Source organism: Hyperoodon ampullatus (assembly GCF_949752795.1).
Source record: "Hyperoodon ampullatus genome assembly, chromosome: X".
In the NCBI taxonomy this organism is placed as follows: domain Eukaryota; kingdom Metazoa; phylum Chordata; class Mammalia; order Artiodactyla; family Ziphiidae; genus Hyperoodon; species Hyperoodon ampullatus.
Window position 1 is genome coordinate 92,929,712 of NC_136913.1, and position 11,812 is coordinate 92,941,523.

At 39.5% G+C, this 11,812-nt stretch overlaps 1 protein-coding gene across 1 annotated transcript in view; it reads right to left on the reverse strand.

Moving 5' to 3' along the window:
- The window catches only part of RBM41 (RNA binding motif protein 41), a gene marked incomplete at both ends in the record, with an annotated part of 63,670 nt that extends 52,492 nt beyond the window's left edge, over positions 1-11,178 (reverse strand). The window contains 5 exons of the mRNA XM_079727450.1: positions 4,443-4,514; positions 6,402-6,606; positions 7,311-7,503; positions 8,066-8,182; positions 10,961-11,178. Of these exons, the coding sequence (XP_079583576.1) occupies positions 4,443-4,514; positions 6,402-6,606; positions 7,311-7,503; positions 8,066-8,182; positions 10,961-11,178 (805 nt within the window). The remainder of the gene's footprint in view (positions 1-4,442; positions 4,515-6,401; positions 6,607-7,310; positions 7,504-8,065; positions 8,183-10,960) is intronic.
- Positions 11,179-11,812: the final 634 nt, after the last annotated feature.

Here is an 11,812-nt window from a genome sequence, read left to right on the forward strand (position 1 = left end):
TTCATTTATTTCTGCTCTAATCTTTATTATTTCCTTCCTTAAGCTTGATGTGTGTTTAGTTTGCTCTTCTTTTTGTAGTCTCGTTTTCATTAAACTTTATTTTTTTAGAGAAGCTGTAGGTTCACAGCAAAATTGAGGGGAAGTCACAGAGATTTCCCACATGCTCCCCTGCCCCCACACATGCTCAGCCTCCCTCATTATCAGTATCTCTCACCTGAGTGGGACATTTGTTATAAATGATGAACCTATACTGACACATCATAATCACCCCAAGTCTATAGTTTACCATTTACTCTTGGTATTGTATATTCTGTGGGTTTGGACAAATTTTTGTAGTTTCTTAAGGTGGAAGTTTTGATTATAAATTTGAGATTTTTCTCCTTTATTAATATGGGCATTTACAGCTTTAGATAGCCCCTTAAGTACTGCTTCTACTGCACTCCTTAAGTTTTGTTATTTTTTTTCATTCATCTCAAAGTATTTTCTAATGTCCCTTTTAACTTCTTTTTGATCCCTTGGTTATTCAGTAGAGTGTTGTATAATTTCCACATATTTGTAAATTTCCTAAATGTCCTTCTATTATTGATTTCTAATTTCATTCCACTGTGAACAGAAGTGGTGAGAGTAGACATCCTTGTCTTATTCCTGGTATTGGAAGGAAGATTTCAGTCTTTCACCATTAACTATGATGTTAATTATTAACACAAATATATGGTCAACTGATTTCTGACAAAAATGCAAAGGCAAGTAAATGAAGAAAGAATACTCTTTTCAACAATTGGTACTGGAATAATTGGACATTCATAAGCAAAAAAGTGAACTTTAACATAAACCTCACACCTTATGTATAAAGTAAGTCAAAGTGGATCATAGATCTAAATGTAACATATACAACCATAAAACTGTTAGAAGAAAATAAAGGAATAGGGCTTCCCTGGTGGCACCATGGTTAAGAATCTGCCTGCCAATGCAGGGGACACGGGTTCAAGCCCTAGTCCGGGAAGATCCCACATGCTGCAGAGCAACTAAGCCCGTGCACCACAACTACTGAGCCCGCACTCTAGAGCCCGTGAGCCACAACTACTGAGCCCGCTTGCTGCAACTACTGAAGCCTGCGTGCCTAGAGCCCGTGCTCTGCAACAAGAGAAGCCACCACAACGAGAAGGCCGTGCACTGCAACGAAGAGTAGCCACTGCTCACCACAACTAGAGAAAGCCCATGTGCAGCAACAAAGACCCCAAGCAGCCAAAAATTAAAAATAAAAATAAAAAATAAGGCTTAAAAAAAAGAGAAAGTAAAGGAATAAATCCTTTTTTATAATCTGGTATTAGACAGAGTTCTTAGACATAAAAAAAAACACAATCCATGAAAGAAAAAATGCATAAACTGGACTGTATCAAAATTTAAAACATTTGCATTAATGCAAAAATTTGTACACTGAAAACTACAAAATGCTGCTGAAAGAAATTAAAGACACAAATAAATGAAATAAATGCAAAGACATTCTGTGTTCATGGATTGAAGACTTAATATTGTTAAGATGTCAGTACTGCCCAAAATGATCTACAAACTCAAAGCATTCCTATCAAAATACCAATGACGTTTTTTGCAGAAATAGAAAAATCCAGGAATTCCCTGGTGGTCCAGTGGTTAAGACTTAGTGCTTTCACTGCCGTGGGCCTGGGTTGGATCCTTGGTTGGGGAACTAAGATCCCACAAGCTGCCCGGCATGGCCGAAAAAAACAAAAGAAAAAGGAAATAGAAAAATCCATCCTAAAATTCATATGGAATCTCAAGGGACCCAAACAGTTAAAACAATCTTGAAAAAGAAGAGCAAAGTTGGAGGTCTCACACTTCCTGATTTCAAAGCTTACTACAAATCTACAGTAGTTAAAACCGTGTGGTGTTGGCATAAAGACAGACATACATACCAATGGAATAGAATGGAGAGCCTAGAAATACACTCTTTCATTTACAGTCAAATGATTTTCAGAGAGTGTGCTAGGACCATTCAATGGGGAAAGGCAGTCATTTAAACAAGTAGTACTGGAAAAACTGGATATCAAACATGCAAAAATGAAGTTGGACCCTTTATATCATAAACAAAGTTAACTCAAAATGGATCAAAGACCTAAACATAAGAGCTAAAACTATAAAACTCTCTGAAGATAATATAGGAAAAAAGGTTTATGACATTAGATTTGGCAGTGATTTATTGGATATAACACCAGAAGCACAGGGAACAAAAAAAAATTGACAAATTGGACTTCATCAAAAATAAAAACTTTTGTGCATCAAAGGACATTATCAACAGACTAAGAAGGCAACCCACAGAATCGGAGAAAATATTTGCAAATCATATATCTGATAAGGGAGTAATATCCAGAATATATAAGGAACTACAACTCAACAACAAATAAACAACTCATCTAAAAAATGGGCAAAAGACACCCTTGTACATTGCTGGTATGAACTTAAAATGGTATAGCCTCTATAAACAGTATGGTGGTTCCTCAAAGGATTAAACATAGAATTACCATATGATCCAGCAATTTCACTTCTGTGTATATATTCAAAAGAACTGAAAGTAGGGACTGGAACAGATAGTTGTATATCCAGGTTCACAGCAACATTATTCACAATAGCCAAAAGGTAGAAGCAACACAAGGGTCTATTGACAGATGAATGGATAAACAAAATGTGGTAGATACATGCAATGAAGTATTATTTAGCCTTAAAAAGGAAGGAAATTCTGATACATGTTACAACATAGATGACCTTGAAGACATTATGCTAAGTGAAATAAGCCAGACACAAAAAGACACTGTTATGATTCCACTTACATGAGGTACCTAGAGTATTCAAATTCATAGAGACAGAAAGCAGAATGGGGGTTGTCAGGAGATGAGGGAAAGGGAGAATGGGGAGTTAGTGTTTAATGGGTAAAAAGTTTCCATTTGGGAAGATGAAAAAGTTCTGGAGATGGATGGTTAGAATTGTTGCAGAATAATGTGAATATACTTAATACACTTAAAAAATAGTTAAAATGGTCAGTTTTATGTTAGGTATATTTTACCACAATAAAAGAAAGTTTGCTCTGCAAAAGACACTGTTAAGAGAATGAAAAGGCAAGCTACACACTGGGATAAAATATTTGCAAATCATATATCCAACAGAGAATTGTGTTTAGAATACATAAACAACTCTCAAGAGTCATCAGGAAAAAATTAACAACTCAGTTAAAAAACAGCAAAAGATCTGAACTGACACTTTAGCAACAGGATATAAGGATGGCAAATAAGCATATGAAAAGATGTTCAACATCATTAGCCATTAAGGAAATGCAAATTAAAACTACAATGAGATACGACTTCACAGCTATTAGAATAACTAAAATAAATACCAACAATACCAAATGCTGACAAAGATGTAGAGCAACTGGAACTCTCATACATTGCTGGTGAAAATGCAAAATGGTTCAGCCACTCTGGAAAATGGTTTGGCAATTTCTTATAAAGTTAAACAAACACTTACCATATGACCCAGTAATCCCACTCCTAGATATTTACCTTAGAGAAATAAAAATTTTATGTTCACACAAAAGCCTGTACAAGAATATTCATATCAGTATTATTCATAATCACCATAACCTGGAAACAGCCCAAATGCACTTGAATGGGTGAATGGATAGACAAACTTTGGAACATTCATACAATGGAATGCTACTTGGCAAAATGAATGAACTATTGATACACACAACTTGGATGACTCTCAAAGGCACTATGCTGAGTGAAAGAAGTCACTCTCAAAAGATTACATATTGTATGATTCCATTCATATGACGTTCTCTAAAAGACAAAATCACAGTGATGGAGAATAGATCAGTGATTGGCAGGGATTATGGGTGGAGTTGGGAGTGACTATCAATGGATAGTATGAGGAAGTTTGAGGGCCATGGAGCTGTTCTCTATCCTGATTGTGGTGGTGGTTACATGAAATCTATGTGATTTACACGATTTACAATTCACAGAATTGTACACATACCCCCCCCAAATAAACAGGCAATTTTATTGTAAATTCATTTCAAAAATAAAATATTAGCTATTATATCATCATCAATAGTTATACATTACTGATTAATAAAAGTATTCAGAATTAGTTACAAAATAGGATCTAAAATTCATTAAGGTCATTTTATGTCTGGTATAATAACTTAAAGGTATAGAGAAAAATATCAACAACACTAAATGTAAAAGCTTTATTACAACTTCTACTAACTCCTCTCTTTAATATTCTGTATCAGGATAATATGCTCCCTGTGGATCATGTCCTATAAACATTGTCATATACTGAATATGGAATTAAATAAGAACTCAACTTAGAAGTCTGGGACCCTAGGTTACATTCCTAAATCTAACACTGTAAGAAAACTCTCGACTTGCCTTTTGTGCCTAATTTTATCTTCCTCTTCATTGAGGTCATGTACTTGTCTGCACTTGTCTTTTTGTGGTATGCTGTGAAGGTGTAAAGCAAGGAGTTTCAAAGATAGGAAACAGAACAGATTCATATACCACCCGCCCACCCCAAATACCAGGTACTGCTTTAAGTGATTCACATGTATTACCTCTCTTAATTCTCCTAACAACCCTAAAACATAGCTATTATTAATATTCTCATTAATATTCTCATGAAGAAAACGAAGCATAGAGTGGTAACTTGCCCAACATCTTATAGCTAGTAAGCGGGGGGAGCCAGGATGTTCCCAGCAGTCTGCCTCCAGAGCCCGTGTTCTTAATCAATATGCTATAATGTCTCTCCACCAAAGGCTGTTTGTTCATTCTTTCTTTCCTTCCATCACCACTGCTCTTCCATGTCTATGGTCTCTCTGTCTCTAACAAATCATTCATTCATTCTGTTGCCTTTACCTATGGTCTAAGCATAGATGAGCCCCAATTCTATGGATCTAGTTCTGCCCTCTCCCCTGAGCTTCACTGCTGCATTTCCAACAGCCTCCTCGATATCTGCATTTGATGATCCTGCGGTCTCACAAATTTAACATGTTTAAAATCAAACTCATCATCTTTCCTCAAAATTTCCCCATAAAGGCTTCCTTAATTTTGCCAACTGTTAAATTACACAGCGTTGAAGCACCTGGGCTATCTTTGACACATTTCTCTCCACTGACCTTCATTCTCAGTCAACAAGTTTTACCAATTCTTCTTTTGTAATGTCTCTTATAATCATACCTACTTCTCTTTCCAATTCCATTGCCATCATCCTAGTCAGCTTTTCTTGCTGAAATGACTGTAATGCCTCCTAAATTGTTCTCCCTGCTTCCAGTTCTCCCTCTCGTGCATCCTATTTACTGGCCACTAGATTAATCACTTTCAAATACTGCTTTTATCATGTTACCCCTGGCTCAAGGACCTTTAACCATATCCAAAATGACTAACTGAATAACGAAGTCTGTATAGGTCTATACTACCTGCCAAATAAAGTTCAAAAATTTTAGCTTCCTTTCTAACCTTGTCTCTTACGACCCCTCCAAACACACCATAGTGCTTGCGACAACTGCTGCTAGTGAAATGCCTTTCCCTCTCCTTCCTGAAGACTTGGTGGTATTAAAAGAACATTTAAATCTTACCTCCTCTGAGAGGCCATGTTCAGTAATGCCAATCAATGCACAGTGGCCTTTCCCTCCTCTGAACTCCTACAGCCCTTAACAACTGTATCTAGCACTGTTACTAAATGTTATATGTTTCTCTCTGCAACCAGCAATTGGCACAAAGTCAGGAACCATTTCTTAAACTTCTGCATACCTTCCACAGTGCCTAGCAAAACTTACCTGTTAAACCCATTCCTTCTCATTAAGACACACACCATTTATCTATATATTTCGTGCTAGTTTATAGTTCTACCTAAAGACCCTTCACAATCTAGCCTCACCTACCTTTCCAGTGTCATCTCCTGTCAGTCCTCACTGTGTCCTATACTTCCTGCCACACTGAACTTTTCACTGTTCCCTAGACACACCAGGTTCTTTCACAATCCTATTCCTACTCACCCACTATCTGTAATGCCCTCTCCCCACTATTTACCTAACAAGTGCCTGTTGATCAGTCAAGACTTGGTACAAATGTCAACTCCTGACTCCCCCAGACTTAGATGTTCTATCCCTGTGTCCCCTCAGCATTTTATTCACGTCTCTACAATAGCAATTTTCATGAAGTACTGCAACTAACGAGGTACATATTTGTCTTTCTCAAGGGACTATACATTTCTCAAGAGTAGCAATATTTCATCTTTCCCCTACTCCCTTCACTAACTCTTCACAGTTAATGCCCTGATGTTAAATCTTTCTGTCAGTGAAAGAACATATCAAGTCAGTGGCGATCACATACCTTGGTAATAAAGAGCCTTGAGGAAGGAGTGACGATCAGCTCCCTGAAATAAAGAATTTTCTATTTCCATTTCTCGCCGGGTCAGCTGTTTGCTCTTTGCAAATCTCTGTGGCAGGCAAAGGATGCGCTGACGCTCTGAGATTCTTTCCTCAATATCTTGAAGACGGTTCTGTATTGCTTCAGGGGTTGCCCTAAGTCTCGCCCTCTGAAATAAGAGAAATGAGATGGCATATATCACAGAGGACACACCCTAAAAGTGACAATCTGATGCCTTAAACAAGAAAGAAAATGATCAGGGCCCAGAAATGGTCATTTACAGACATGTTAGCTAAGAAGTCAAGGAGCAGGAATACCCTGCGCTCCAGTGGTTGCGACTCTGCACTTTCACTGCCGAGGGCACGGGTTCAACATCTGGTCAGGGAACTGAGATCTCACAAGCCACGTGGCACAGCCAAAAATAAATAAATAAAATTTTTAAAAAATAAAATAAAATCCCATTTGTTTAGGGGAAAAAAAGTCAAAGAGCAGGGGCTTCCCTGGTGGCGCAGTGGTTGAGAGTCCGCCTGCCGATGCAGGGGACACGGGTTCGTGCCCCGGTCCAGGAAGATCCCACATGCCGCGGAGCAGCTGGGCCCGTGAGCCATGGCCGCTGAGCCTGTGCGTCCAGAGCTGTGCTCCGCAACGGGAGAGGCCACAACAGTGAGAGGCCCGTGTACCGCAAAAAAAAAAAAAAAAAAAAAAAAAAAAAGTCAAGGAGCCGCTTCTCTTTTACCAAGGTCCCTATCCTAAAAACCAAAGAAGATTCAGACACAAAGCTCAGTGTTGTGAGAACTAAAAATGAAAAGGTTCTCAGTACCAAAATGAAAAGATCTTACTTTTTATTCTCCAGAAAAAATTTGCCCCACTCACCTTTTCACCTGAAACATGGCTCTTCCAAATCAAGATTTCTGTCTCATTAAGCCCTAGTTCCCTGAGAGAAGCAGTCTCCTGGTCCTTCTCATGCAGTGTCTGGAACTGGGACAAAGTCATAGTTCCAGCTGCTTCCTTCCCAAAGGGCTTGTACATAGTACCAGGAGCAAAGCTCTCTTTCTTAGATACACATCTGCAAAAGAAGCAGGAAGAGAGTAAGAACATCTTCAAGTTACCACAGTTCACAGAAATGGGGCTCGCCGTTAAGAGGCACAATGAAACTCAGTGGCAATTTCTCTCTCACATACTATTTCTAGGCTGAAGCACCACTGTAATGATATGGAACTCCACCAGTAATCCAGGACTAATGACTGAATCAAATATTTATTTATTGGGCACCTACTATGCATCAGAGACTGTGCCAGGTACCGAGGATTAAACAGTAAAAAAGATAAAAACAGTTTCTGCTTTTGTGGAAGAACTGTAGAAGACAGGCAAGTAAACAGGCAATGATGATACTGGATTATAAGTGCTATGTATGTTAAAGGAAGACACAGGAAAGGTACTTAGCCCAGACAGAGTGGGATATGGGAGGCTTTCTAGAGGAAGAGACACAGAAGTAAAACCCTGCCTAATAAGTAGAAGTCTGCCAAGGAAAGCGGGCTGGGAGAGGAGTGTTACATCCAGACTTTAAGAGGCGTCTGTCACCTGGAGGTGAGGATCTATGATAGTCTGTTTGCAAAATCAATACCTACTCCTCAATGGAGACACTGGTATCAAGTTGATGCTGAAGGAGGCTTTTCAGCTGCCTCTCCCCTTCTGTTTCCAGCTCCTCCAGGACATGCTCATCACTCTTCACACAGCTATTTACCCTGGAATAGATACAAGAATATATGTGGAAAGTAGAAGAGACCGTTAATCTCAAAATATATTCTTCATCTATATTATCTACCATTAGCGATCCCATTTGTTCAAAGACACTTCTCTATTTGTTGTCCTTTATCATTCATTCCACAAACATTAACTAAATACCTGTTTACACACAATGAATGCACTGTGCTAGGTACTAATGGAGTCAAAGATATTCAAGACAGAGTCTTTATCATCAAAAAGCTTGCAATTTATTTAGGGAAAGGTAACAGATAGGTATGTGTTGAGTGCATGTGCGGGGCAGGGGGGAAGGGGGCGGGGAGAGAGAGAGAGAGAGAGAGGGAGGGAGGGAGGGAGGGAGAGAGAGGGAGAGGGAAAAGGACAGGGAGAGAGAGAGGGACAGAGGGAGAGAGAGAGGAAGAAAGATTTTATATCTTCTTTATGAAGCATATGCCAAATCAGTAGTTCAAAGAGGAAAGATAATTGGGAGGCAAGGTTGTAAATGAAGACTTGGGAAAGGTAATTCTTACACTGGCATTTGAAGGATTGAGTATGATGAAGGAAAGAACAGGGAGAACGAGTATGAAGAGACAGAACTATGTTCTGGGGGATAATAAGAAGTTCAATTTAGCTGGCATTCATGTATGGGAGCCTTGGGAGATCATGTTGGAAGGGTAATTAGACTCAGACTGTGAATGGCCTTAAATACACCAACTAAGAGGTCTGGACCTTAATGTACACGTATTAGAAAGCAATTTATTAGGTAGTTAAGTGACATGGTACAAGCAATGGTTTAGGAAAATGAATGTGGTTATAATAAGCCTTATGGAATAATAGGGAATAGTAAGAAAGAAACCAGAAGAATTAGTTAGGAAACTATAATTTATCAAGCATAACGTGATGAAAGTACAAACTGGAGTGGTAATAGAAATTGAAAGGAAGGGTTAGATGAGAAAGACCTTTTGAAGGTAGGGGTAAGGGAGAAGTGAAAGATAACCCTGAATTTCAAGCTGTGTAACTGACAGATGGGACCAATGAACTAAAGAGGAAGCTCCAGATGGACTCAATGGTTTGGGAAAGGGAAGTCATTATTGTGTTAGCCATGTTGAGTCAACTACCTATTACAGTTGAAATACCAACATGAAGTATCAGGAATGCTTCAAAGACATACTGAGTCTGAGGTGACAATGTGATACTGGCTAAAAGGAAAGTGATAGCAGAACTGTTGCACAGATAAGAGTCTGAGGCTGCATATGGAAATCTTTAGTCATCTGTGTTGTCAGGATCTGGAGCTGTGAGAGAGGAGAAGATTACCAAAGAAGGGAGTATAGAAACAAAGATGAAGGGGGTCATAACATTTTACAGCTTAAGCACTACTGTGTAGAAATCCAGGTAATGCTAATATGAGCTAACTAACCCTAAATAATTTAAAACTCTGAGTGTAAAGAAATAGCAGGACCATTTAAGTGTGCAACAAATGATTATAAAAGACAAAAACAAAGTGAGTTAACTCCATGAGGAAAATAAATATTAAATACCTTTCTTAAAAAATAGCCCTTTACTACTGGGGTTATGATGAGACCTAAAAGATGTATCTCCCATAATTATAAGCAAGATTCCCATACTTTAGACAGACTTATACCAACTTTGGGAAATTTTAAAGTATCCATAGGCCCAGGGTTTTCAAAAATTCCTTTTCAGTATCTTAATCGTTACTTATTATTTAGAATTCTGAAAGTTCTTGCTAAGTTTAAAGTGGCTTTGAAATGAATAAACCATAGCTAAATACATTAGTACACATGAATTTCAAAAAGAAATGTGGAGTGAAAAAAAGCAAGTCACAGAAAAATTCATATAATATGTGTCTGTGTAAAGTTGAAAATGGGATAACACTAGCAACACTTTGTTTAGATATAAATTCGTATGTGATAAAACTATTTAAAAAGAAAAAAGCAAGGGAATGATTAACGCAAAATACTGGCTAGTGATCCCCTCAGGGAGGGAAGAGAAGCACTCAGGGAAGGGCACACAGGGGACTTCTGATACTGGTAATGTTCTATGAATACTGTATCAATGATACTGCTGTTATCAAACGATACAGCATCCATGCTACTGATACTGGTAATGTTCTATTTCTAAAGCTTGTAGTGAGTACGAGTCTATTATTATTCCTTAACCTATATATATACATTATTTTGCATGTATGAAAGATATCATAAACATTTTTTAAAAGTCATTTTGAGACAAGGAAAATCAGAAACTTTTTTTGAAAAAGATGCAGAAACTGACAGTGCAGGAGAGCATTATAACAGTAAGAATTTAAACGCACCGCTCTATTCCAGAGTGATTATTCTACTTGCAGAATGAATACAAAACTAATTTAATGAGGATCCTTTAAAAAGGCTTTGTGTACTGTCAATAATTGTTAAGCTCAGGCTTTCAACAAAGACCAGCCACGTTAAAGCTGCCATTTCCTGCAGAACCAGTAGGGGGAACCGCTCGCAGCGGTGCCTTTCTTTTCTTACAATACGTGGTACCGGTTTGGCACCCTGCTTCTAAATTTGTAAAAACAAAGTATCACTTGCTTACTTTAAGACCTGAAAATGCTACATGGTCTCTGAGCCCGAGAAAGTCCTCTGTAACACACAAACACTGCGAATAAACGCGCCCACCCTGGGCCCCTTTCTGAGAATGGGGTGGAGGTAGGGCGGGACAGGGAGGAGCTGGCCCGCGTTTCTCCAGCGCAGGCCGGTTTCATCAAGCGGCCAAGACCCTTTTACCTGGGTGGGTCCGTCTGAAATAGGAAGGAGCCACAGCATCCGTCCCGGGGCCGGCGCCGTTGCCTAGGTGCCTGTGCCGGGAGGGCATGCCTACGGGGACCGGCAGCAGCGGCGGCCCTTCCTGAACTTCGCCCTACAGGCCTGTCCAGCCCGTCTCCCCTTTTCCCTCCTCCTTTGTCTTCCCGCTCACACGAAACCGCGTCCCCAGAACGTGACATACCCCAAACCCAAAGTAACAAAAGCCACTTGAAGAGTTAAAAGATAGAACAGAGCTCCCTTCGCCGTCTGCTCTCAGACAAGCCCTTACCTCTTCATGTTTCCACAGGCCCCTAGCTCTAACTTGGGTAAATAGGCCGCGGACTTCAAGTCCCAGAACTCTGCGCGGCCGACTCTAAGGGGATTGTGGTGGAGCACAGGGCTCTGGGAATTGTAGTCTCGCATAGCTAGGAACCGAGAGCACGTACTGAGCAACCGGTATACTGTGAATTGTTTAAGTATTTCTCTTGGATTTCTTGTATACGTTAAAGGTAACATCCAAAATATCCAGCTCATAAACCTAGGAGTCGCCTTTGAATTCTTGACTCTCTCATTCAGTATCACCAGATCCTGGCCCCTCTAATTTCCGTCAAATGTGTCCCTATCAACCCTGCTTCTGCTTTCAAGGATCCCACCTACCTGCTGTTTCCAGTTGAGCCTCTGGTTCATCCTCTGCAGTGTTACCAGAGTGATCAGACTCAAGTTTGACCACATCACTAGCACAAATGGTTCTACTATGTCTCTAACAGAGGCTAAGACATTGTACTTCCTATCCTGAGAATCAGAAACCCACGTGTATTCAGGCCCATGAATGTT